Source organism: Tinamus guttatus, unplaced genomic scaffold (genome assembly GCF_059628265.1).
Source record: "Tinamus guttatus ecotype Peru unplaced genomic scaffold, ASM5962826v1 Tinamus_guttatus_pri_ptg001401l, whole genome shotgun sequence".
Taxonomy (NCBI): Eukaryota; Metazoa; Chordata; class Aves; order Tinamiformes; family Tinamidae; genus Tinamus; species Tinamus guttatus.
The window spans coordinates 742-28,219 of record NW_028289935.1 but is presented as its reverse complement, the minus strand read 5'-3'; the positions used below and the strand labels follow the sequence as shown (position 1 = coordinate 28,219).

The 27,478-nt window shown below is 65.9% G+C and overlaps 1 protein-coding gene across 1 annotated transcript; it reads left to right on the top strand.

The window, feature by feature from the left end:
- On the top strand, positions 1-25,668 carry IMP4 (IMP U3 small nucleolar ribonucleoprotein 4). Its single transcript, XM_088539116.1, has 9 exons — positions 1-35; positions 2,649-2,757; positions 7,662-7,745; positions 14,164-14,273; positions 16,046-16,178; positions 21,022-21,176; positions 23,531-23,625; positions 24,249-24,319; positions 25,556-25,668. Exons 1-9 carry the CDS (start codon positions 33-35, stop codon positions 25,666-25,668), a joined length of 873 nt encoding a protein of 290 aa, XP_088395242.1. The 5' UTR covers positions 1-32.
- Positions 25,669-27,478: the final 1,810 nt, after the last annotated feature.

Genomic DNA, 27,478 nt, shown 5'->3' with positions numbered 1-27,478 from the left:
GTGGAGAGCCGCGAGGAGCAGCAGCCGCCGTCATGGTAGGAGGGGGGTGGGGGGTCCCCAAGGTCCCCAAGGTCCCCAATGTCCCCCCAATGTCCCCGATGTCCCCTCGGGGGGTTCCCAATGTCCCCCCAGTGTCCCCAATGTCCCCCGATGTCCCCCTAATGTCCTCCCAGGGCTCCCAGTGTCTCCCGATATCCTCCTCAGTGTCCCCCCAATGTCCCCCCACTGTCCCGCAATGTCCCCCCAGTGTCCCCCAATGTCCCCCCAGTGTCCCCCAATGTCCCCGATGTCCCCCGGGGTGTTCCCAATGTCCCCCGAGTGTCCTCAATGTCCCCCGATGTCCCCTAATGTCCTCCCAGGGCTCCCAATGTCCCCCAGTGCCCCCCTAATGTCCCCCAATGTCTCCCCACTGTCCCCCAGTGTCCCCCAATGTCCCCCAGTGTCCCCCAATGTCCCCCCAGTGTCTCATAATGTCCCCTCAGTGTCCCCCAATGTCCCCCCAGGGCTCCCAATGTCCCTCAGTGTCCCCCATTGCCCCTCCCAACGGTCCCCAGTGTCCCCTCAGTGTCCCCCAATGTCCCCTCAGTGTCCCCCAATGTCCCTTAGTGTCCCCCAATGCCCCCCCCAGTGACCCCCCAATGTCCCCTAGTGTCCCCCAGTGTCCCCAGTGTCCCCTCGGGGGGTTCCCAGTGTCCCCCCAGTGTCCCCAATGCCCCCAATGTCCCCCGATGTCCCCTAATGTCCCCCCAATGTCCCTCAGTGTGTCCCCAGTGTCTCATAATGTCCCCTCAGTGTCCCCCAATGTCCCCCCAGGGCTCCCAGTGTCCCTCAGTGTCCCCCATTGCCCCTCCCAATGTCCCCCAATGCCCCCCCCGGTGTCCCCAATGCCCCCAATGTCCCCAATGTCCCCTAATGTCCTCCCAGGGCTCCCAATGTCCCCCAATATCCTCCTCAGTGTCCCCCTCAATGTCCCCCCAGTGTCCCCCGATGTCCCCTAATGTCCCCTCAGTGTCCCCCCAGTGTCTCATAATGTCCCCTCAGTGTCCCCCAATGTCCCCTCTTCTTCACTGTGGTGGCCCCCATGTCCCTTGTCCCCGAGCGTCTTTGTGCCCCTCAGTGTCCCCTATTGCCTGCCTGTGTCCCCACCGTGTCCCCACCGTGTCCCCACCGTGTCCCCATCGTGTCCCCTCGCTGTCCCCATCGTGTCCCCTCGCTGTCCCCTCGCTGTCCCCATGGTGTCCCCATCGTGTCCCCATCGTGTCCCCGTTGTGTCCCCGTCGTGTCCCAGTCGTGTCCCCATCATGTCCCCTCGCTGTCCCCGTCGTGTCCCTTCGCTGTCCCCATCGTGTCCCCATCGTGTCCCCATCGTGTCCCCTCGCTGTCCCCATGGTGTCCCCATGGTGTCCCCGTCGTGTCCCCATGGTGTCCCCATGGTGTCCCCGTCGTGTCCCCATGGTGTCCCCTCGCTGTCCCCATGGTGTCCCCATGGTGTCCCCGTCGTGTCCCCATCGTGTCCCCATCGTGTCCCCTCGCTGTCCCCATGGTGTCCCCATGGTGTCCCCGTCGTGTCCCCATGGTGTCCCCATGGTGTCCCCGTCGTGTCCCCATCGTGTCCCCATGGTGTCCCCTCGCTGTCCCCGTCGTGTCCCCATCGTGTCCCCGTCGTGTCCCCATGGTGTTCCCATGGTGTCCCCGTCGTGTCCCCATCGTGTCCCCATCGTGTCCCCGTCGTGTCCCCATGGTGTCCCCATGGTGTCCCCATCGTGTCCCCTCGCTGTCCCCATGGTGTCCCCGTCGTGTCCCCATGGTGTCCCCTCGCTGTCCCCGTCGTGTCCCCGTCGTGTCCACATCGTGTCTCCATGGTGTCCTCTCGCTGTCCCCATGGTGTCCCCGTCGTGTCCCCATGGTGTCCCCTCGCTGTCCCCGTCGTGTCCCCGTCGTGTCCCCGTCGTGTCCCCATGGTGTCCCCATCGTGTCCCCGTCGTGTCCCCATGGTGTCCCCATCGTGTCCCCATCGTGTCCCCTCCCTGTCCCCATGGTGTCCCCATGGTGTCCCCGTCGTGTCCCCATGGTGTCCCCTCGCTGTCCCTGTCGTGTCCCCGTCGTGTCCACATCGTGTCTCCATGGTGTCCTCTCGCTGTCCCCATGGTGTCCCCGTCGTGTCCCCACGGTGTCCTCATCGTGTCCCCAGGGTGTCACCACAGTGTCCCCACGGTGTCCCCATGGTGTCCTCTCGCTGTCCCCATTGTGTCTCCTTGCTGTCCCCACCGTGTCCCCACCGTGTCCCCACGGTGTCCTCATCGTATCCCCACGGTGTCCCCACAGTGTCCCCTCGCTGTCCCCATCGTGTCCCCACGCTGTCCTCTTGTTGTCCCCATGGTGTCCCCTCATTGTCCCCGCGTTATCCCTGCGTTGTCCCCACATTGTCCCTTCATTGTCCCCTCATTGTCCCCACGTTGTCCCTTGTCATTGTCTCCATTGTCCCCCCAGCTGCGGTGCCAGGCCCGGCAACGCCGGAGCAGCAGCTCCCCATGGTGTCCCCAGGGTGTCCCCTCATTGTCCCCTCATTGTCCCCATCGTGTCCCCTCGTTGTCCCCTCATTGTCCCCATTGTCCCCATTGTCCCCATTGTCCCCTCGTTGTCCCCAGCTGCGGCGCCAGGCCCGGCAGCGCCGCGAGTTCCTGCAGCGCCGGGAGCAGGAGCAGAGACTGCAGAGACAGCGGGAGAGGAGGGAGCGACTGCGGGGAGCGCTGAGCGGTGAGGACCGGGAATACCGGGAATACCGGGAATACCGGGAATGGGAGAATATGGGAATGGAGGGAGCGACTGCGGGGAGCGCTGAGCGGTGAGGACCGGGAATACCGGGAATACCGGGAACACCGGGAATGGGGGAATATGGGAATGGAGGGAGCGACTGCGGGGAGCGCTGAGCGGTGAGGACCGGGAATACCGGGAATACCGGGAATGTGAGAATATGGGAATGGAGGGAGCGACTGCGGGGAGGGCTGAGCGGTGAGGACCGGGAATACCGGGAATACCGGGAATGTGAGAATATGGGAATGGAGGGAGCGACTGCGGGGAGCGCTGAGCGGTGAGGACCGGGAATACCGGGAATACCGGGAACACCGGGAATGGGGGAATATGGGAATGGAGGGAGCGACTGCGGGGAGCGCTGAGCGGTGAGGACCGGGAATACCGGGAATACCGGGAATGTGAGAATATGGGAATGGAGGGAGCGACTGCGGGGAGCGCTGAGCGGTGAGCACCGGGAATACCGGGAATACCGGGAATACCGGGAATGTGAGAATATGGGAATGGAGGGAGCGACTGCGGGGAGCGCTGAGCGGTGAGGACCGGGAATACCGGGAATACCGGGAATGGGGGAGAGGAGGGAGCGACTGCGGGGAGCGCTGAGCGGTGAGGACCGGGAATACCGGGAATGGGGGAATATGGGAATGGAGGGAGCGACTGCGGGGAGCGCTGAGCGGTGAGCACCGGGAATACCGGGAATACCGGGAATGTGAGAATATGGGAATGGAGGGAGCGACTGCGGGGAGCGCTGAGCGGTGAGTACCGGGAATACCGGGAATACCGGGAATGGGGGAATATGGGAATGGAGGGAGCGACTGCGGGGAGCGCTGAGCGGTGAGTACCGGGAATACCGGGAATGTGGGAATATGGGAATGGAGGGAGCGACTGCGGGGAGCGCTGAGCGGTGAGTACTGGGAATACCGGGAATACCGGGAATGGGGGAGAGGAGGGAGCGACTGCGGGGAGCGCTGAGCGGTGAGGACCGGGAATACCGGGAATACCGGGAATGTGAGAATATGGGAATGGAGGGAGCGACTGCGGGGAGCGCTGAGCGGTGAGTACCGGGAATACCGGGAATACCGGGAATGGGGGAATATGGGAATGGAGGGAGCGACTGCGAGGAGCGCTGAGCGGTGAGGACCGGGAATACCGGGAATGTGGGAATATGGGAATGGAGGGAGCGACTGCGGGGAGCGCTGAGCGGTGAGTACCGGGAATACCGGGAATACCGGGAATGTGAGAATATGGGAATGGAGGGAGCGACTGCGGGGAGCGCTGAGCGGTGAGTACCGGGAATACCGGGAATACCGGGAATGGGAGAATATGGGAATGGAGGGAGCGACTGCGGGGAGCGCTGAGCGGTGAGGACCGGGAATACCGGGAATACCGGGAATGAGAGAATATGGGAATGGAGGGAGCGACTGCGGGGAGCGCTGAGCGGTGAGGACCGGGAATACCGGGAATACCGGGAATGAGAGAATATGGGAATGGAGGGAGCGACTGCGGGGAGCGCTGAGCGGTGAGGACCGGGAATACCGGGAATACCGGGAATGGGGGAATATGGGAATGGAGGGAGCGACTGCGGGGAGCGCTGAGCGGTGAGTACCGGGAATACCGGGAATACCGGGAATGGGGGACAGGAGGGAGCGACTGCGGGGAGCGCTGAGCGGTGAGTACCGGGAATACCGGGAATACCGGGAATACCGGGAATGGAGGGAGCGACTGCGGGGAGCGCTGAGCGGTGAGTACTGGGAATACCGGGAATACCGGGAATGTGGGAATGGAGGGAGCGACTGCGGGGAGCGCTGAGCGGTGAGTACCGGGAATACCGGGAATACCGGGAATGGGGGAGAGGAGGGAGCGACTGCGGGGAGCGCTGAGCGGTGAGTACCGGGAATACCGGGAATACCGGGAATACCGGGAATGGGGGAGAGGAGGGAGCGACTGCGGGGAGCGCTGAGGGGTGAGGACCGGGAATACCGGGAATACCGGGAATGTGAGAATATGGGAATGGAGGGAGCGACTGCGGGGAGCGCTGAGCGGTGAGGACCGGGAATACCGGGAATACCGGGAATGGGGGAGAGGAGGGAGCGACTGCGGGGAGCGCTGAGCGGTGAGGACCGGGAATATCGGGAATACCGGGAATGTGAGAATATGGGAATGGAGGGAGCGACTGCGGGGAGCGCTGAGCCGTGAGGACCAGGAATACCGGGAATACCGGGAATGGGGGAATATGGGAATGGAGGGAGCGACTGCGGGGAGCGCTGAGCGGTGAGTACCGGGAATACCGGGAATACCGGGAATGGGAGAATATGGGAATGGAGGGAGCGACTGCGGGGAGCGCTGAGCGGTGAGGACCGGGAATACCGGGAATACCGGGAATGTGAGAATATGGGAATGGAGGGAGCGACTGCGGGGAGCGCTGAGCGGTGAGTACCGGGAATACCGGGAATACCGGGAATGTGAGAATATGGGAATGGAGGGAGCGACTGCGGGGAGCGCTGAGCGGTGAGGACCGGGAATACCGGGAATACCGGGAATGGGGGAGAGGAGGGAGCGACTGCGGGGAGCGCTGAGCGGTGAGGACCGGGAATACCGGGAATACCGGGAATGGGAGAATATGGGAATGGAGGGAGCGACTGCGGGGAGCGCTGAGCGGTGAGGACCGGGAATACCGGGAATGTGGGAATGGAGGGAGCGACTGCGGGGAGCGCTGAGCGGTGAGGACCGGGAATACCGGGAATACCGGGAATGGGGGAATATGGGAATGGAGGGAGCGACTGCGGGGAGCGCTGAGCGGTGAGGACCGGGAATACCGGGAATACCGGGAATGGGGGAGAGGAGGGAGCGACTGGGGGGAGCGCTGAGCGGTGAGGACCGGGAATACCGGGAATACCGGGAATGTGGGAATGGAGGGAGCGACTGCGGGGAGCGCTGAGCGGTGAGTACCGGGAATACCGGGAATACCGGGAATGTGAGAATATGGGAATGGAGGGAGCGACTGCGGGGAGCGCTGAGCGGTGAGTACCGGGAATACCGGGAATACCGGGAATGTGAGAATATGGGAATGGAGGGAGCGACTGCGGGGAGCGCTGAGCGGTGAGGACCGGGAATACCGGGAATACCGGGAATGGGGGAGAGGAGGGAGCGACTGCGGGGAGCACTGAGCGGTGAGGACCGGGAATACCGGGAATGGGGGAATATGGGAATGGAGGGAGCGACTGCGGGGAGCGCTGAGCGGTGAGGACCGGGAATACCGGGAATACCGGGAATGGGGGAGAGGAGGGAGCGACTGCGGGGAGCGCTGAGCGGTGAGTACCGGGAATACCGGGAATACCGGGAATGGGGGAATATGGGAATGGAGGGAGCGACTGCGGGGAGCGCTGAGCGGTGAGGACCGGGAATACCGGGAATACCGGGAATGGGGGAGAGGAGGGAGCGACTGCGGGGAGCGCTGAGCGGTGAGTACCGGGAATACCGGGAATACCGGGAATGGGGGAGAGGAGGGAGCGACTGCGGGGAGCGCTGAGCGGTGAGGACCGGGAATACCGGGAATACCGGGAATGGGGGAGAGGAGGGAGCGACTGCGGGGAGCGCTGAGCAGTGAGGACCGGGAATACCGGGAATACCGGGAATGTGAGAATATGGGAATGGAGGGAGCAACTGCGGGGAGCGCTGAGCGGTGAGGACCGGGAATACCGGGAATACCGGGAATGTGAGAATATGGGAATGGAGGGAGCGACTGCGGGGAGCGCTGAGCGGTGAGGACCGGGAATACCGGGAATACCGGGAATGGGGGAGAGGAGGGAGCGACTGCGGGGAGCGCTGAGCGGTGAGGACCGGGAATACCGGGAATACTGGGAATGGGGGAGAGGAGGGAGCGACTGCGGGGAGCGCTGAGCGGTGAGGACCGGGAATACCGGGAATACCGGGAATGGGGGAGAGGAGGGAGCGACTGCGGGGAGCGCTGAGCGGTGAGTACCGGGAATACCGGGAATGTGGGAATATGGGAATGGAGGGAGCGACTGCGGGGAGCGCTGAGCGGTGAGTACCGGGAATACCGGGAATACCGGGAATGTGAGAATATGGGAATGGAGGGAGCGACTGCGGGGAGCGCTGAGCGGTGAGGACCGGGAATACCGGGAATACCGGGAATGGGGGAGAGGAGGGAGCGACTGCGGGGAGCGCTGAGCGGTGAGTACCGGGAATACCGGGAATACCGGAAATACCAGGAATGGGGGAATATGGGAATATGGGAATGGGAATGGGGGAACAGGAATGGGAATGTGGGAATACAGGGAAGGGGAATGTGGGAATTGGAATGCGGGAAGTGCTGCGGGGGGGCGGGAATGGGGAAAACAGGAATATGGGGAATATGGGAAACTTGGGAAATGGGAATGTGGGGTGACAGTAGGTGGAAAAGGGAAAAACACGGAAAAGCTGCGGATTGGGGCAAGAGGGATCGGAATTTGGGAAGAAAAGGCAGGAATTTGGGGGAAAAGAATGGGTTTGGAAGAAAGCAGTAGGGTTTTGAGGAGAAAAAACAGGAATTTGGAGGGAAAAGAACAGGGATTTGGAGAGAAAAAGTAGGAATTTGGAGAAAAAAGAACAGGAATTTGGGGAGAAAAAGCAGGAATTTGAGAAAAAGAACAGGGATTTCGGGAAAGAAAAGAAGGAATTTGAGGGAAAAGATAGAGATTTTGGGGGGAAAAGATAAAGATTTCAAGCAAAAGCTGCCCATTTTGAAGGGAGCGGACACAGATTTGGGAGCAATCGGCAGGAATTTGGGGGCAGGGGGTGGGGAAGGCCCCGTTTTGGGGCGGAATGTCAGGATTTTGGGTCGGTTGCAGAGAACCGGCCGCTGCCTCCGGAGCTTCGCCGGGATGCGCTGGAGCTGCAGGAGAGCCTGGAATTCGACACCCCCGGCGGGGAGAGTGAGTGCGAAACCGCCCGGAACGGCCCAAAACCGGCCCGAATCACCCCAAAACGGCCCCGAATGGCCCCAAAACCGCCCGGAATGGCCCCGAAACCGCCCGGAATGGCCCAAAACCGGCCCGAATCACCCCAAAACGGCCCCGAATGGCCCAAAACCAGCCCAAATCACCCCAAAACGGCCCCGAATTGCCCTGAAACCGCCCGGAATGGCCCCAAAACCGGCCCGGAATGGCCCCAAAACCGGCCCGAATTGCCCCGAAACCGGCCCGAATGGCCCCAAAAACGGCCCGGAATGGCCCCAAAACCGGCCCGGAATGGCCCCAAAACCGCCCGGAATGGCCCCAAAACCGGCCCAAATCACCCCAAAACCGGCCCGAATTGCCCTGAAACCGGCCCGAATGTCCCTGAAACGCTCGGAATGGCCCAAAACCGGCCCAAATCACCCCAAAACTGGCCCAAATCACCCCAAAACCGGCCCGAATTGCCCTGAAACTGCCCGGAATGGCCCCAAAACCGCCCGGAATGGCCCCAAAACCGGCCCAAATCACCCCGAAACCGCCCGGAATGGCCCCGAAACCGCCCGGAATGGCCCCGAAACCGGCCCGAATGGCCCCGAAACCGCCCGGAATGGCCCCAAAACCGCCCGGAATGGCCCCAAAACCGCCCGGAATGGCCCCAAAACCCCCCGAATGGCCCCAAAACCGGCCCAAATCACCCCAAAACGGCCCCGAATTGCCCTGAAACTGCCCGGAATGGCCCCAAAACCGCCCGGAATGGCCCCAAAACCGGCCCAAATCACCCCGAAACCGCCCGGAATGGCCCCGAAACCGCCCGGAATGGCCCCGAAACCGGCCCGAATGGCCCCGAAACCGCCCGGAATGGCCCCAAAACCGCCCAGAATGGCCCCGAAACCGCCCGGAATGGCCCAAAACCGGCCCGAATCACCCCAAAACCGGCCCGAATGGCCCGAAACTGCCCGGAATGGCCCCGAAACTGCCCGGAATGGCCCCAAAACCGCCCGGAATGGCCCTAAAACCGGCCCAAATCACCCCAAAACCGCCCGGAATGGCCCCGAAACCGCCCAGAATGGCCCCGAAACCGCCCAGAATGGCCCCGAAACCGCCCGGAATGGCCCAAAACCGGCCCGAATCACCCCAAAACCGGCCCGAATGGCCCGAAACCGCCCGGAATGGCCCCAAAACCGCCCGGAATGGCCCCAAAACCGCCCGGAATGGCCCCAAACCGGCCCGAATCACCCCAAAACCGGCCCGAATCACCCCAAAACCGGCCCGAATTGCCCTGAAACCGCCCGGAATGGCCCCAAAACCGCCCGGAATGGCCCAAAACCGCCCGGAATGGCCCAAAACCGGCCCAAATCACCCCAAAACCGGCCCGAATTGCCCTGAAATTGCCCGGAATGGCCCCAAAACCGCCCGGAATGGCCCCAAAACCGCCCGGAATGGCCCCAAAACCGGCTCAAATCACCCCAAAACCGTCCCGAATTGCCCTGAAACCGCCCGGAATGGCCCAAAACCGGCCGGAATGGCCCCAAAACCGGCCCAAATCACCCCAAAACCGCCTGGAATGGCCCCGAAACCACCCGGAATGGCCCCGAAACCGCCCCGAATGGCCCCAAAACTGCCCGGAATGGCCCCAAAAGTGCCCAGAATGGCCCCGAAACCGCCCGGAATGGCCCAAAACCGCCCGGAATGGCCCCAAAACCGGCCCAAATCACCCCAAAACCGCCCCGAATGGCCCCAAAACCGGCCCAAATCACCCCAAAACCGTCCCGAATTGCCCTGAAACCGTCCCGAATTGCCCTGAAACCGCCCGAATTGCCCTGAAACCGCCCGGAATGGCCCAAAACCGGCCCAAATGGCCCCAAAACCGGCCCGAATTGCCCTGAAACCGCCCGGAATGGCCCCGAAACCGCCCGGAATGGCCCAAAACCGGCCCAAATCACCCCAAAACCGGCCCGAATTGCCCCGAAACCGGCCCGAATTGCCCCGAAACTGCCCGGAACGGCCCCAAAACTGCCCAGAATGGCCCCAAAACTGCCCAGAATGGCCCCAAAACCGCCCGGAGTGGCCCCAAAACTGGCCCAAATCACTCCAAAACCGTCCCGAATTGCCCTGAAACCGCCCGGAATGGCCCCGAAACCACCCGGAATGGCCCAAAACCGGCCGGAATGGCCCCAAAACCGGCCCAAATCACCCCAAAACCGCCTGGAATGGCCCCGAAACCACCCGGAATGGCCCAAAAACAGCCCAAATCACCCCGAAACCGTCCCGAATTGCCCTGAAACCCCCCGAATTGCCCTGAAACCGCCTGGAATGGCCCCAAAACCGGCCCAAATCACCCCAAAACCGTCCCGAATTGCCCTGAAACCGTCCCGAATTGCCCCGAAACCCCCCGAATTGCCCCGAAACCGCCCGGAATGGCCCCAAAACGGCCCGGAATGGCCCCAAAACCGCCCGGAATGGCCCCAAACCGCCCGGAATGGCCCCAAAACCGCCCGGAATGGCCCCAAAACCGGCCCGAATTGCCCTGAAACCGGCCCGAATTGCCCCAAAACCGGCCCAAATCACCCCAAAACCGTCCCGAATTGCCCTGAAACCGTCCCGAATTGCCCCGAAACCCCCCGAATTGCCCCGAAACCGCCCGGAATGGCCCCAAAACGGCCCGGAATGGCCCCAAAACCGCCCGGAATGGCCCCAAACCGCCCGGAATGGCCCCAAACCGCCCGGAATGGCCCCAAAACCGCCCGGAATGGCCCCAAAACCGGCCCAAATCACCCCGAAACCGCCCGGAATGGCCCCGAAACCGCCCGGAATGGCCCCGAAACCGGCCCGAATGGCCCCGAAACCGCCCGGAATGGCCCCAAAACCGCCCGGAATGGCCCCAAAACCGCCCGGAATGGCCCCAAAACCCCCCGAATGGCCCCAAAACCGGCCCAAATCACCCCAAAACGGCCCCGAATTGCCCTGAAACTGCCCGGAATGGCCCCAAAACCGCCCGGAATGGCCCCAAAACCGGCCCAAATCACCCCGAAACCGCCCGGAATGGCCCCGAAACCGCCCGGAATGGCCCCGAAACCGGCCCGAATGGCCCCGAAACCGCCCGGAATGGCCCCAAAACCGCCCAGAATGGCCCCGAAACCGCCCGGAATGGCCCAAAACCGGCCCGAATCACCCCAAAACCGGCCCGAATGGCCCGAAACTGCCCGGAATGGCCCCGAAACTGCCCGGAATGGCCCCAAAACCGCCCGGAATGGCCCTAAAACCGGCCCAAATCACCCCAAAACCGCCCGGAATGGCCCCGAAACCGCCCAGAATGGCCCCGAAACCGCCCAGAATGGCCCCGAAACCGCCCGGAATGGCCCAAAACCGGCCCGAATCACCCCAAAACCGGCCCGAATGGCCCGAAACCGCCCGGAATGGCCCCAAAACCGCCCGGAATGGCCCCAAAACCGCCCGGAATGGCCCCAAACCGGCCCGAATCACCCCAAAACCGGCCCGAATCACCCCAAAACCGGCCCGAATTGCCCTGAAACCGCCCGGAATGGCCCCAAAACCGCCCGGAATGGCCCAAAACCGCCCGGAATGGCCCAAAACCGGCCCAAATCACCCCAAAACCGGCCCGAATTGCCCTGAAATTGCCCGGAATGGCCCCAAAACCGCCCGGAATGGCCCCAAAACCGCCCGGAATGGCCCCAAAACCGGCTCAAATCACCCCAAAACCGTCCCGAATTGCCCTGAAACCGCCCGGAATGGCCCAAAACCGGCCGGAATGGCCCCAAAACCGGCCCAAATCACCCCAAAACCGCCTGGAATGGCCCCGAAACCACCCGGAATGGCCCCGAAACCGCCCCGAATGGCCCCAAAACTGCCCGGAATGGCCCCAAAAGTGCCCAGAATGGCCCCGAAACCGCCCGGAATGGCCCAAAACCGCCCGGAATGGCCCCAAAACCGGCCCAAATCACCCCAAAACCGCCCCGAATGGCCCCAAAACCGGCCCAAATCACCCCAAAACCGTCCCGAATTGCCCTGAAACCGTCCCGAATTGCCCTGAAACCGCCCGAATTGCCCTGAAACCGCCCGGAATGGCCCAAAACCGGCCCAAATGGCCCCAAAACCGGCCCGAATTGCCCTGAAACCGCCCGGAATGGCCCCGAAACCGCCCGGAATGGCCCAAAACCGGCCCAAATCACCCCAAAACCGGCCCGAATTGCCCCGAAACCGGCCCGAATTGCCCCGAAACTGCCCGGAATGGCCCCAAAACTGCCCAGAATGGCCCCAAAACTGCCCAGAATGGCCCCAAAACCGCCCGGAGTGGCCCCAAAACTGGCCCAAATCACTCCAAAACCGTCCCGAATTGCCCTGAAACCGCCCGGAATGGCCCCGAAACCACCCGGAATGGCCCAAAACCGGCCGGAATGGCCCCAAAACCGGCCCAAATCACCCCAAAACCGCCTGGAATGGCCCCGAAACCACCCGGAATGGCCCAAAAACAGCCCAAATCACCCCGAAACCGTCCCGAATTGCCCTGAAACCCCCCGAATTGCCCTGAAACCGCCTGGAATGGCCCCAAAACCGGCCCAAATCACCCCAAAACCGTCCCGAATTGCCCTGAAACCGTCCCGAATTGCCCCGAAACCCCCCGAATTGCCCCGAAACCGCCCGGAATGGCCCCAAAACGGCCCGGAATGGCCCCAAAACCGCCCGGAATGGCCCCAAACCGCCCGGAATGGCCCCAAAACCGCCCGGAATGGCCCCAAAACCGGCCCGAATTGCCCTGAAACCGGCCCGAATTGCCCCAAAACCGGCCCAAATCACCCCAAAACCGTCCCGAATTGCCCTGAAACCGTCCCGAATTGCCCCGAAACCCCCCGAATTGCCCCGAAACCGCCCGGAATGGCCCCAAAACGGCCCGGAATGGCCCCAAAACCGCCCGGAATGGCCCCAAACCGCCCGGAATGGCCCCAAACCGCCCGGAATGGCCCCAAAACCGCCCGGAATGGCCCCAAAACCGGCCCAAATCACCCCAAAACCGGCCCGAATTGCCCTGAAACCGGCCTGAATGGCCCTGAAACTGCCCGGAACGGCCCCAAAACTGCCCGGAATGGCCCCAAAACTGCCCGGAATGGCCCCGAAACTGCCCGGAATGGCCCCAAAACTGCCCAGAATGGCCCCAAAACCGGCCCGAATGGCCCAAAAACGGCCTGAATGGCCCCAAAACCGCCCAGAATGGCCCCGAAACTACCCGGAATTGCCCCCAAAACGGCCCGAATGGCCCAGAACTGCCCGGAATGGCCCCAAAACCGGCCGGAATGGCCCCAAAACTGGCCCAAATCACCCCAAAACTGCCCTGAATTGACCCGAATCACCCCGAAACCACCCGGAATGGCCCCGAAACCGGCCTGAAGCGCCCCAGATCACCCCAAAACCGGCCAGAATGGCCCGAAACTGCCCGGAATGGCCCCAAAACTGACCCGGAATGGCCCCAAAACCAGCCCGGAGCACCCCAAATTGACCCAAAACTGCCCCGAATGGCCCCAAAACCGCACAGAATTGCCCCAAAACCGGCCCGAGTCCACCTGAATTGACCCAAAACCAGCCCGGATCACCCCAAAACTGCCCCGAATCGACCGGAATCACTCCAAATCCGCCCCAAATCGCCCCAAAACCGGCCCGAATTACCCCAAAACTGCCTGGATCGCCCCAAAACCGCCCTAAATTGACCTGAATTGACCCAAAACTGCCACAAAACGGCCCCGAATCGACCCAAATCGCCCCAAAACCACCCTGAATGGACCCAAATTGACCCAACGCTGCCCCGAATTTACCGGAATCACTCCGAATCTGCCCCAAATTGCCCCAAAACCTACCCGAATCACCCCAAAATCAGCCCAAAACTGGCCCCAGTAGCCCCAAAACCAGCACAAAACTGGCTCGAATCGCCCCAAAACCGGCCTGAATCGACCCGAATCGCCCCAAAACCGCCCCAATTTGCCCCAATACTGCCCCAAATCGACCCGATCTCTCTGAATCCACCCTGAATTGCCCCAAAACTACCCCAAATTGGCCCAAAACTAGCCCAAAACCGTCCCGAAACACCACAAAACCAGCCCAAATCGACCCAAAACTGGGCTGAATCGCCCTGAAGGGCCCCAAAACCGATCTGAATCTTCCATCAAAATGATCTGAATCATCCCCGAAGTGCCCCCAAACTGCCTTGAGTCACCCCAAACTGCCCCAAACTGCCTCGAATTGCCCCAAAACCACCCCAAATTGTCCAAATCCGCCTCAAATTGGGGAATTTCGGGCCAGGCTCCCCCCTCATTGCACAATGGTTCGGCCCGGGGTGGGGGGGAGGGGGGAGGAGGGGGCGTGTCCTTGCTGACCCCGCCCCCCGCAGCGCTGACGAGTTGCCATGACGACGAGTACCGGTGGGCGGGGCTGGAGCCCCCCCGCGTGGTGGTGACGACGTCGCGGGAGCCGAGCGCCCGGCTGCGGCAGTTCGCCAAGGTGGGCGGGGCCTCGCGGTGGGCGGGGCCTCGGCCGGGTGGGCGGGGCCTCGGCCTGGTGGGTGGGGCCTCGGGGCGGGCGGGGGCCTGCGGGAGCCCCACCCGCTTCCATTGGATACTCGGGGGGGGGGGGGGACACGCACCTCCTGGAGCCGATGGCTCCGCCCCTTGTGGGGAGGCCCCGCCCCTCTCGCCATGGCCCCGCCCCTGGGAGGAGCCGGGACTGATTGGGGCTGGGTGCCGGGCTGTGGCCCCGCCCCCTCCCTGAAGCCCCGCCCCTAATCCTGCTGTTGGGGTGTCGTGTGTTGGCCCCGCCCCTTCTTGTGGCCCCGCCCCCCAGGAGGGGTGGGAGGCGGGGCTAGGGGCGTGCCCCGCCCCCAGGAGCTGGGCGGGGCGGAAGGGGGTGGTCCAGGGGGGCGTGTCCCAGCGTGGCCCCGCCCCCCGGAGCGCCGCCTGGTCATCCCGGGTACATGGGGACTCAATGGCTGGGGGCGGGTCTATGGGCAGGGGGCGGGGTTGTGGGCAGGGGGCGGGGCTGGGGGCAGGGGCGGGTCTATGGGCAAGGGACGGGCCCAGGGGGCGTGTCTCATGGCTGGCCCCGCCCCCAGGAGCTCCGCCTGGTCATCCCCGGCGCATGGGGACTCAATGGATAGGGGTGGATTTATGGGAGGGGATGGGTCTATGGGCAGGGGGCGGGGCTATGGGCGGGCCCAGGGGGCGTGTCTCACATCCGGCCCCGCCCCCAGGAGCTCCGCCTGGTCATCCCCTGCACATGGGGAGTCAATGGGTGGGGGCGGGTCTATGGGAGGGGATGGGTCTATGGGAGGGGATGGGTCTATGGGCAGGGGGCGGGCCCAGGGGGCGTGTCTCACATCCGGCCCCGCCCCCAGGAGCTCCGCCTGGTCACCCCCTGCACATGGGGACTCAATGGCTGGGAGCGGGTCTATGGGCAGGGGGCGGGTCTATGGGCAGGGGGCGGGCCCAGGGGGCGTGTCCCATCGTGGCCCCGCCCCCAGGAGCTCCGCCTGGTCATCCCCAGCGTGCGGGGAGTCCATGGGTGGGGGCGGGTCTATGGGCAGGGGGCGGGGCTATGGGCAGGGGCGGGGCTATGGGCAGGGGGCGGGGCTATGGGCAGGAGCGGGTCCGGGGGGCGGGTCCCATCGTGGCCCCGCCCCCAGGAGCTCCGCCTGGCCATCCCAGGCGCATGGGGAGTCAATGGACAGGGGCGGGTTTATGGGAGGGTCTATGGAAGGGGATGGGTCTATGGGCAGGGGGCGGGTCTATGGGCAGGGGGCGGGTCCGGGGGGCGTGTCTCAAGGCCGGCCCCGCCCCCAGGAGCTCCGCCTGGCCATCCCCTGCACATGGGGACTCAATGGATGGGGGCGGGTCTATGGGAGGGGATGGGTCTATGGGCAGGGGGCGGGTCTATGGGCAGGGGGCGGGTCTATGGGCAGGGGGCGGGTCCGGGGGGCGTGTCTCATGGCTGGCCCCGCCCCCAGGAGCTCCGCCTGGCCATCCCCAGCGCGTGGGGAGTCCATGGGTGGGGGTGGGTCTATGGGCAGGGGGCGGGGCTATGGGCGGGGGTGGAGCTATGGGCGGACCCAGGGGGCGTGTCCCATCGTGGCCCCGCCCCCAGGAGCTCCGCCTGGTCATCCCGGGCGCATGGGGAGTCAATGGATGGGGGCGGGTCTATGGGAGGGGATGGGTCTATGGGCGGGGGTGGAGCTATGGGCGGGCCCAGGGGGCGTGTCTCATGGCTGGCCCCGCCCCCAGGAGCTCCGCCTGGCCATCCCCGGCGCGCGGGGGCTGAACCGGGGCCGGGCGGAGCTGGGCGCCCTGGTGGCCGCGTGCGGCGCCGCCGGCGTCACCGACCTGCTGGTGCTGCACGAGACCCGCGGGCGGCCCGGTGAGGGGGCGGGGCCAAGGGGGGCGGGGACACGGGGGGGCGGGGACACGGGGGGTGGGGACACGGGAGGCGGGGACACGAGGGGTTGGGACCTGGTGGGAGGGGTCTGCGGAGGTGGGGACACGGGAGGCGGGGCCTGCGGGGACACGGTGGGCGGGGCCTGCGGGGGTGGGACCTGGTGGGAGGGGTCTGCGGAGGTGGGGACACAGGGGCGGGGCCTGCGGGGGGCGGGGCCTGTGGGGGGCAGGGACACGAGGGGCTGGGGCCTGGTGGGAGGGGTTTGCGGGGCTGGGGACACGGTGGGCGGGGCCTGCGGGGGCGGGGACACGGTGGGCGGGGCCTGTGGGGGCGGGGACACGGGAGGCGGGGCCTACGGGGACACGGTGGGAGGGGCCTGCGGGGGGCGGGGACACGGGAGGCGGGCCTGTGGGGGGGCGGGGACAGGGTCACGAGGGGTTGGGACCTGGTGGAAGGGGTCTGCAGAGGTGGGGACACGGGAGGCGGGGACACGGTGGGAGGGGCCTGCGGGGGGCGGGGCCTGTGGGGGGCAGGGACATGAGGGGCTGGGGCCTGGCGGGAGGGGTCTGTGGGGGTGGGGACACGGGAGGCGTGGCCTATGGGGACACGGTGGGAGGGGCCTGCGGGGGGCGGGGCCTGCAGGGGCGGGGACATGAGGGGCTGGGACCTGGTGGGAGGGGTCTGCGGAGGTGGGGACACAGGAGGCGGGGCCTGCGGGGACACGGTGGGCGGGGCCTGCGGGGGGCGGGGACACGGGAGGCGGGGCCTGTGGGGGGCGGGGACACGGGGGGTTGGGACCTGGTGGGAGGGGTCTGCGGAGGTGGGGACACGGGAGGCGGGGCCTGCGGGGACACGGTGGGAGGGGCCTGCGGGGGGCGGGGACACGGGGGGTGGGGACACGGGAGGCGGGGCCTGTGGGGGTTGGACCTGCAGGGGGCGGGGACACAGGAGGCGGGGCCTGTGGGGGTGGGACCTGGTGGGAGGGGTCTGCAGAGGTGGGGACATGGGAGGCGGGGCCTACGGGGACACGGTGGGAGGGGCCTGCGGGGGCGGGGCCTGTGGGGGGCAGGGACATGAGGGGCTGGGACCTGGCGGGAGGGGTTTGCAGGGCTGGGGACACTGGGGGCGGGGCCTGCAGGGGGGCGGGGACACGGGAGGCGGGGCCTGTGGGGGGCGGGGACACGGGGACAGGGTCACGAGGGGTTGGGACCTGGTGGGAGGGGTCTGTGGAGGTGGGGACACAGGGGCGGGGCCTGCAGGGGGCGGGGCCTGCAGGGGGCGGGGACACGGGAGGCGGGGCCAAGGGGGCGGGGACACGGGGGCGGGGTCACAAGGGGTTGGGACCTGGTGGGAGGGGTCTGCGGAGGTGGGGACACGGAGGCGGGGCTTGTGGGGGGGGTGGGGACATGGGAGGCGGGGCCTGTGGGGGTGGGACCTGGTGGGAGGGGTCTGCGGAGGTGGGGACACAGGGGCGGGGCCTGCGGGGGGCGGGGACACGGGAGGCGTGGCCTACGGGGACACGGTGGGAGGGGCCTGCGGGGGCGGGGCCTGTGGGGGGCAGGGACATGAGGGGCTGGGACCTGGTGGGAGGGGTCTGTGGGGGTGGGGACACGGGAGGCGGGGTCTAGGGGGACACGGTGGGCGGGGCCTGCAGGGGGCGGGGACATGAGGGGCTGGGGCTTGGTGGGAGGGGTTTGTGGGGGTGGGGACACTGGGGGCGGGGCCTGCAGGGGGCGGGGACATGCGGGGCGGGGCCTGTGGGGGGCGGGGACACGGGAGACGGGGTCACGAGGGGTTGGGACCTGGTGGGAGGGGTCTGCGGAGGTGGGGACACGGGAGGCGGGGCCTACGGGGACACGGTGGGCGGGGCCTGCGGGGGGCGGGGACACGGGAGGCGGGGCCTACAGGGACACTGGGGGCGGGGCCTGCGGGGGACGGGGACACGGGAGGTGGGGTCACGGGAGGCGGGGTCACGGGGGTGGGGTCACGAGGGGTTGGGACTTGGTGGGAGGGATCTGTGGAGGTGGGGACACGGGAGGCGGGGCCTACGGGGACACGGTGGGAGGGGCCTGCGGGGGGCGGGGCCTGTGGGGGCGGGGACTTGAGGGGTTGGGGCCTGGCGGGAGGGGTCTGTGGGGGTGGGGACACTGGGGGCGGGGCCTGCAAGGGGGCGGGGACACGGGAGGCGGGGCCTGCGGGGGCGGGGACACGGGGGGCGGGGTCACAAGGGGTTGGGACCTGGTGGGAGGGTCTGCGGAGGCGGGGACATGGGAGGCGGGGCCTGCGGGGACACGGTGGGAGGGGCCTGCGGGGGGCGGGGCCTGTGGGGGGCGGGGACATGAGGGGCTGGGACCTGATGGGAGGGGTCTGTGGGGGTGGGGACACTGGGGGCGGGGCCTGCGGGGGGCGGGGACACTGAGGCGGGGCTTGTGGGGGGGGCGGGGACACGGGAGGCGGGGCCTGTAGGGGTAGGACCTGGTGGGAGGGGTCTGCGGAGGTGGAGACACGGGGCGGGGCCTGCGGGGGGTGGGGCCTGCGGGGGGCGGGGACACGGTGGGCGGGGCCTGCGGGGGCGGGGACACGAGGGGTTGGGACCTGGTGGGAGGGGTCTGTGGAGGTGGGGTCACGGGAGGCGGGGCCTACGGGGACACGGTGGGCGGGGCCTACGGGGGCGGGGACACGGGGACAGGGTCACAAGGGGTTGGGACCTGTTGGGACACAGGGACAGGGTCACGAGGGACCTGGTGGGAGGGGTCTGCGGAGGTGGGGACACGGAGGCGGGGCCTACGGGGGGCGGGGACACGGGGGGCGGGGCCAAGGGGGAGGGGCCAAGAGGGCGGGGACACGGGGGCGGGGACACGGGAGGCGGGGTCACGAGGGGTTGGGACCTGGTGGGAGGGGTCTGCGGAGGTGGGGACACTGGGGGCGGGGCCTGCAGGGGGCGGGGCCTGCAGGGGGCGGGGACATGGGCGGGGCCTACGGAGGTGGGGGCATGGGGCGTAGAGGACACGGGAGTGGGGCCTGAGGGGGCGGGGACACTGGGGGGCGGAGCCTCCTGGGGGCGGGGTCTCCGCTTGGGCAGGCCGCAGCGGGAGGGGGAGCAGAGCCGCGGCCCCCAGGGCATGATGGGAGGAAGGGGGGGCGGGGCCACCTCATCATGGGCTGCAATGGGGGCGGCCATGTTGCCGACCCGGCGGCCATGTTGCTGACCCGGCAGCCATGTTGCCGTCATGGCGGCCATGTTGCCGTCATGGCGGCCATGTTGCCACCCCGGCGGCCATGTTGCCGTCGCGGCGGCCATGTTGCCGACCCGGCGGCCATGTTCCTGACTGGGCGGCCATGTTGCCGTTGCGGCGGCCATGTTGCCGACCCAGCGGCCATGTTGCTGACCCGGCGGCCATGTTGCCGTCGCGGCAGCCATATTGCCGACCCGGCGGCCATGTTGCTGACCCGGCGGCCATGTTGCTGACCCGGCGGCCATGTTGCCGTCCCGGCAGCCATGTTGCTGACCCGGCGGCCATGTTGCCGTCATGGTGGCCATGTTGCTGACCCGGCGGCCATGTTGCCGTCCCGGCAGCCATGTTGCTGACCTGGTGGCCGTGTTGCCATCATGGCGGCCATGTTGCCGTCCCGGCGGCCATGTTGCTGACCCGGCGGCCATGTTGCCGTCATGGTGGCCATGTTGCTGTCCTGGCGGCCATGTTGCCGTTGCGGCGGCCATATTGCCGACCCGGCGGCCATGTTGCTGACCCGGCGGCCATGTTGCCGTCATGGCGGCCATGTTGCTGACCCGGCGGCCATGTTGCTGACCCGGCGGCCATGTTGCCGTCATGGCGGCCATGTTGTCACCCCGGCGGCCATGTTGCCGTCGCGGCGGCCATGTTCCTGACCGGGCGGCCATGTTGCCGTTGCGGCGGCCATGTTGCTGACCCGGCGGCCATATTGCCGACCCGGCGGCCATGTTGCCTTCCCGGCGGCCATGTTGCTGACCCAGCGGCCATGTTGCCGACCCGGCGGCCATGTTGCTGACCCAGCGGCCATGTTGCCGTCACGGCGGCCATGTTGCCGACCCAGCGGCCATGTTGCTGACCCGGCAGCCATGTTGCCGTCATGGCGGCCATGTTGCTGTCCTGGCGGCCATGTTGCTGTCCTGGCGGCCATGTTGCTGACCCGGCGGCCATGTTGCCGTCATGGTGGCCATGTTGCTGTCCTGGCGGCCATGTTGCCGGCCCGGCAGCCATATTGCCGACCCGGCGGCCATGTTCCTGACTGGGCGGCCATATTGCCGACCCGGCGGCCATGTTCCTGACCGGGCGGCCATGTTGCCGTGGCAGCCACGTTGCCAACTCGGCGGCCATGTTGCCATCCCGGCGGCCATGTTGCCATTGCGGCGGCCATGTCGCTGACCCGGCGGCCATGTTGCCACACCGGCGGCCATGTTGCTGACCGGGCGGCCATGTTGCCGACCCGGCGGCCATGTCGCTGTCCCGGCAGCCATGTTGCTGAACCGGCGGCCATGTTGCCGTCGCGGCGGCCATGTTGCTGTCCTGGCGGCCATATTGCCGACCGGGCGGCCATGTTGCCGTCATGGCGGCCATGTTCCTGACCGGGCGGCCATGTTGCTGACCCGGCGGCCATGTTGCCGTTGCGGCGGCCATGTTGCTGACCCGGCGGCCATGTTGCTGACCCGGCGGCCATGTTGCCGTTGCGGCGGCCATGTTGCCGTTGCGGCGGCCATGTTGCTGACCGGGCGGCCATGTTGCCGACCCGGCGGCCATGTTGCCGTTGCGGCGGCCATGTTGCTGACCCGGCGGCCATGTTGCAGACGGGCTGGTCGTGTCCCACCTCCCGCACGGCCCCACCGCCCACTTCACCCTGAGCGGGGTCGTCCTGCGCCACGACCTGCCCGGGCTGCCCAACATGGCCGCCCGCGCCCCCCACCTGCTGCTGCCCGGCCTGAGCGGAGCCCTGGGGCGCCGGGTGCGCGGGGGGGGAATGGGGGGACAATGGGGGGAATGGGGGGACAATGGGGGGAATGGGGGGACAATGGGGACAATGGGGGCAATGGGGGGGACAATGGGGGATGGCGGGGACAGGGGAACGGGGACAATGAGGGGGACAATGGGGACAGTGGGGGGACAATGGGGACAATGGGGGGGACAATGGCAGATGGCAGGGACAGGGGGACCATGCGGGGGACAATGGGGACAATGGGGGGACAATGGGGGGGAAATGGGGGACGGCAGGGACAGGGGGACCATGGGGGGGACAATGGGGACAATGGGGGGACAATGGGGGGGAGATGGGGGACGGCGGGGACAGGGGGACGGGGACAATGGGGGGACAATGAGGGACAGCAGGGACAGGGGGACGGGGACAATGGGGGGGGAATGGGGGAACAATGGGGGCGGCAGCGACAAGGGGATGGGGACAATGGGGGGGACAATGGGGGGACAATGGGGGATGGCGGGGACGGGGACAATGGGGACAATGAGGGGACAGGGGGACGGGGACAACGGGGGGACAATGGGGACGGCGGCGACAAGGGGATGGGGACAATGGGGGGGACAATGGGGGACGGCGGGGACAGGGGGACGGGGACAATGGGGGGACAATGAGGGGACAGGGGGACGGGGACAATGGGGGGACAATGGGGGGACAATGGGGACGGCGGGGACAGGGGGACGGGGACAATGGGGGGGACAATGGGGGGACAATGGGGGATGGCGGGGACGGGGACAATAGGGGGGGACAATGGGGACAGTGGGGGGACAATGGGGGGGCAATGGGGGTGCAATGGGGGATGGCAGGGACAGGGGGACCGGGACAATGAGGAGGACAATGGGGACAGTGGGGGGACAATGGGGACAATGGAGGGACAATGGGGGGACAATGGTGGGGCAATGGGGGACGGCGGGGACAGAGGGATGGGGACAATGGGGGGGACAATGGGGACAATGGGGGGACAATGGGGGACAGCGGGGACAGGGGGATGGGAACAATGTGGGGGACAATGGGGACAGTGGGGGGACAATGGGGACAATGAGGGGGCAATGAGGATGAAGGGACAGTGGGGACAGGGGCAGTGGGGACAACAAGGGGACAGGGAGGGACAATGTGGGGACATGGAAAGACAATGGAGATAATGTGGGGACATGGGACAATGAGGGACAATAGGGTGGATGGGGGGACAATAGGGGGACAATGGGGAATGGGGAGAGAAGGTGACGGGGACAATAGGGGGGACATGGAGGGACAAAGGACAATAGGGGGACAATGGGGGACAATGGGGAATGAGGAGAGAAGGTGACAGGGACAATGGGGGGGACATGGAGGGACAAAGGACAATAGGGGGACAATGGGGGACAATGGGGGAACAATAGGGGGACAATGGGGGGGACAATGGGGGGACAATAGGGGGCAATAGGGGAATGGGGGGAGAAGGTGACGGGGACAGTGGGGGGGACATGGAGGGACAAAGGAGAATGGGGGGACAATGGGGGACAATGGGGGGGACAATGGGGGGGACAATGTGGGACAATAGGGGAATGGGGAGAGAAGGTGACAGGGACAATGGGAGGGACATGGAGGGACAAAGGACAATGGAGGGACAATAGGGGGACAGGAGGAAAGAGGGGACAAGGGGAGAGAGGGGGGTTGGGGGTGACCTGGGCTAAAGGGGAGGGACATGGGGGGTCATTGGGGACCCGGGGGGTCATTGGGGACCGGGGGGGGCCATTGGGGACACCGGGGGGGACATGGGGGGTCATTGGGGACACAGGGGGGGTCATTGGGGATATGGGGGGTCATTGGGGACATGGGGGGTCATTGGGGACACAGGGGGGGTCATTGGGGACATGGGGGGGTCATTGGGGACCGGGGGGGGTCATTGGGGACACGGGGGGGTCATTGGGGACATGGGGGGTCATTGGGGACACAGGGGGGGTCATTGGGGATATGGGGGGTCATTGGGGACATGGGGGGTCATTGGGGACACAGGGGGGGTCATTGGGGATATGGGGGGGTCATTGGGGACACGGGGGGGGTCATTGGGGACACGGGGGGGTCATTGGGGATATGGGGGGGGTCATTGGGGACACAGGGGGGGTCACTGGGGATATGGGGGGTCATTGGGGACACAGGGGGGGTCATTGGGGACCCAGGGGGTCATTGGGGACACGGGGGGGACATTGGGGACACAGGGGGGGTCATTGGGGACATGGGGGGTCATTGGGGACACGGGGGGGACATTGGGGACACAGGGGGGGTCACTGGGGACACGGGGGGTCATTGGGGACACCGGGGGCCGCGGTGTCACCGTCGTCCCCGCGCAGGTCGGCTCCATCCTGCAGCACCTGTTCCCGGTGCCCCGGCCCGACAGCTGCCGCGTCGTCACCTTCGCCAACAGCGATGACGTCATCTCCTTCCGGTGAGCGCCGGGTGACGCCGGGTGACACTGGGTGACACTGCCGGGTGATACTGGGTGGTGATGCCAGGTGACACCGGGTGACACTGCTGGGTGCCGCCGGGTGATGCTGCAGGGTGGCGCTGGGTGACGCCAGGTGACACCGGGTGACACTGGGTGACACTGGGTGATGCCGCGGGGTGACGCTGCCAGGTGATGCTGGGTGACACCGGGTGACACCACCGGGTGACGCCGGGTGACGCTGGGTGACACCGGTTGACGCTGGGTGACGCTGCCGGGTGACACTGGGTGACGCTGCAGGGTGGTGCCGGGTGACGCTGGGTGACACCAGGTGACGCCGGGTGACACTGCCAGGTGATGCCACTGGGTGATACTGGGTGACGGCAGGTGGTGACACTGGGTGGCACTGCCGGGTGACACTGGGTGACGCTGCTGGGTGACACCGCCTGACGCTGAGTGACACCGGGTGACGCTGCCGGGTGACGCCGGATGACACCGGGTGACTCTGGGTGACGCTGCCGGGTGATGCTGGGTGACGGCAGGTGGTGACGCTGGGTGACACGGGGTGACGCCGGGTGACACGGGGTGACGGCGGGTGACGCCGGGTGACACCGCTGTCCCCGCAGGAACCACACGTTCCGGCGGCAGGGCCGCACCGTGGAGCTCACGGAGCTGGGGCCGCGCTTCGAGCTGCGCCGTGAGTGCCACCGGGGGGCGGTGACAGCGCGGGTGACACCGGGTGACACTGCTGGGTGGTGCTGGGTGACGCCGGGTGACACTGGGTGACACTGTTGGGTGACACTAGGAGATGCTGGGTGACACTGGGTGATGCTGGGTGACACCGGGTGACACCGCCGGGTGACACCAGGTGACACTGCTGTGTGATGCTGGGTGACACCGGGTGACGCTGGGTGACACTGCTGGGTGACACTAGGTGATGCTGGGTGACACTGGGTGACACTGGGTGGTGCTGCCGGGTGACGCCGGGTGACACTGCTGGATGACACTAGGTGATGCTGGGTGACACCAGGTGACACTGCTGGGTGGTGCTGGGTGACACCAGGTGACACCGGATGACACTGCTGGGTGGTGCTGGGTGACGCTGGGTGACACTGGGTGACGCCAGGTGATGCCGGGTGATGCTGGGTGACACTGCTGGGTGACACTGCTGGGTGACACCAGGTGACAGCGGGTGACACTGCTGGGTGGTGCTGTGTGATGCTGGGTGACACTGGGTGACACCGGGTGATGCTGGGTGACACTGCTGGGTGACACTGGGTGACGCCAGGTGACACTGCTGGGTGATGCTGGGTGACACCGGGTGACGCTGGGTGACACTGCTGGGTGACACTAGGAGATGCTGGGTGACACTGGGTGGTGCTACCGGGTGACACCGGGTGATGCTGGGTGACACCAGGTGACACTGCCGGGTGACACCGGGTGACACCGCTGGGTGACACCGGCTGACACCAGGTGATGCCGGGTGACGCTGGGTGACACCAGGTGATGCCGGGTGACGCCGTGGGTGACACCGGGTGACGCCGGGTGACACTGCTGGGTGATGTTGGGTGACACTGGGTGACGCTGGGTGACACTGCTGGGTGACACTAGGTGATGCTGGGTGACACTGGGTGACACTGGGTGGTGCTGCAGGGTGACACCGGGTGATGCCGGGTGACACCGGGTGACGCTGCCGGGTGACATGGGGTGACACCGGGTGACACCAGGTGACACTGGGTGACACTGCTGGGTGATGCTGGGTGACACCGGGTGACGCTGGGCGACACTGCTGGGTGACACCGGGTGATGCTGGGTGACACCAGGTGACGCCGGGTGACACCGCCGGGTGACACCGGCTGACACCAGGTGACACCGGGTGACACCGGGTGCCGCCGGGTGCCGCCGGGTGACGCGCCCGTGTCCCCCCCCCCAGCCTACCTGATCCGCCTGGGCACGCTGGAGCAGGGCGACGCGGCCGACGTCGAGTGGCGCTGGCACCCGTACACGGCCACGGCCGCCAAGCGGCGCCTGCTGGGGGACGGGTAGCGGCGCCCGGACGCCTGGGCCCTTCCCGGACACCGGGGCCCTTCCCGGACGCCTGGGCCCCTTCCCGGACGCCTGGGCCCCTTCCCAGATCCCTGGACCCTTCCCGGACACCGGGGCCCATTCCCGGACGCCTGGGCCCTTTCCCGGACACCTGGGCCCCGCCCCTGGTTGCTCATTTTTGTATATTTTATACACACACAAAAAAACCCAAATCACTTCATTTTCCGTGTTTTTCTTTCAACCTCCCCGGGCTGGGGGTGGTGGTTGGGTCATTGCCCGGACGCCTGGGCCCTTCCCGGACACCTGGGCCCGCTGCATCCCGGCTGCTCATTTTTGTGTATTTTATATATGCAAAAAAACCCACAAAATCACTTGATTTTCCCCGTTTTTCCTTAATCCTCCCCAGGTTGGGGGTGGTGGTTGGGTCATTGCCCGGACTCCTGGGCCCTTTCCCGAACTCTTGGGCCCTTCCCGGACGCCTGGGCCCTTTCCCGGACGCCTGGGCCCTTTCCCGCTCCAGGCTGCTCATTTTTGTATATTTTACACACCAAAAAATGCCCAAAATCCCTCGATTTTCCCCGTTTTTCTTCAACTCTCCCTGCTGTGCCCCCCCCCATCCCAAGGCGCCTCCTTCCCCTCCTCCCCGCCGCCCCCGTGTCCCCCCCTCCGTCCCGCCCACGGCGGCGCCTTCAGCCAATCAGCGCTCGCCGCGGGCGGCCCCTCCGCGGGTGGCAGCCAATGGCGGCGCCGCGCGGGAAAGGCACCTCTCTCGCCCCGCCCCGTTCACCGCCCCTGAGGCGGCGGCCGCCATTTTCCGCGACACGCGGCGGCTCCTTCGTTAGAACCTGAGGGAAAAAAATCCCTTTTTTTGAACCAATTCCCGCTGTTTTCTCCCCGGAGCGGCCGCTCAAGACACCCGGGTGCTGGGGCCGCCATTCCCGGGGTTTTCTCCGCGCCGTGTAACGGGCACTATCAGTTCCCCCATTCCCGAGACCTGATCCCTGAGCTCAACAGGGAGGTTTAGGTACAGGCGAATTGCAGGATCGGAGAATCCGGGAATGGCTGAGGTTGGATGGGAGCTCCCAGGGAAAAGCTGTTCCCCCAGTGTGGAATTTGGGGTGAAAACTCCTGTTCTGGGCCCTATGGATAACGGATGCCTCTGTGGGCTCCAGGTTTGTGCCCAGTTCTGGAGTATTGTGTCCAGTTCTGGAGTATTGTGCCCAGTTCTGCAGTATTGGGAAAGAAAAGAGACGAATCTGGGACGGGAGCCTCGAAATGTGGGAAGAAGTGTGAGTTTTAGGGCGAAAAGACCATATTAGGGGGAAAAAGCCCTTTTTTGGAAAGAAAAGAGCCAAATTTGGGGCAGAACACCCCAAAATGTGGGAGGAAGGGTGAGTTTGGGGGGGGAAAGACCCATATTAGGGGAAAAATCCCGTTTTTTGGAAAGAAAAGAGCTGAATTTGGGGCAGGAGACCCAAAATGTGGGAAGGAGGGTGCATTTTGGGACAAAAAGACCCATATTAGGGAAAAAAAAAACACTTTGGAAAGAAAAGAGACGAATTTGGGATGGGAGCCTCGAAACGTGGGAAGAAGTGTGAGTTTTAGGGTGAAAAGACCATATTAGGGGGAAAAAAAAGCCCCTTTTTTGGAAAGAAAAGAGCCAAATTTGGGGCAGAACACCCCGAAATGTGGGAGGAAGGGTGAGTTTGGGGGGGAAAAGACCCATATTAGGGGGAAAATCCCGTTTTTTGGAAAGAAAAGAGCCCAATTTGGGGCAGGAGACCCAAAATGTGGGAAGAAGGGTGAGTTT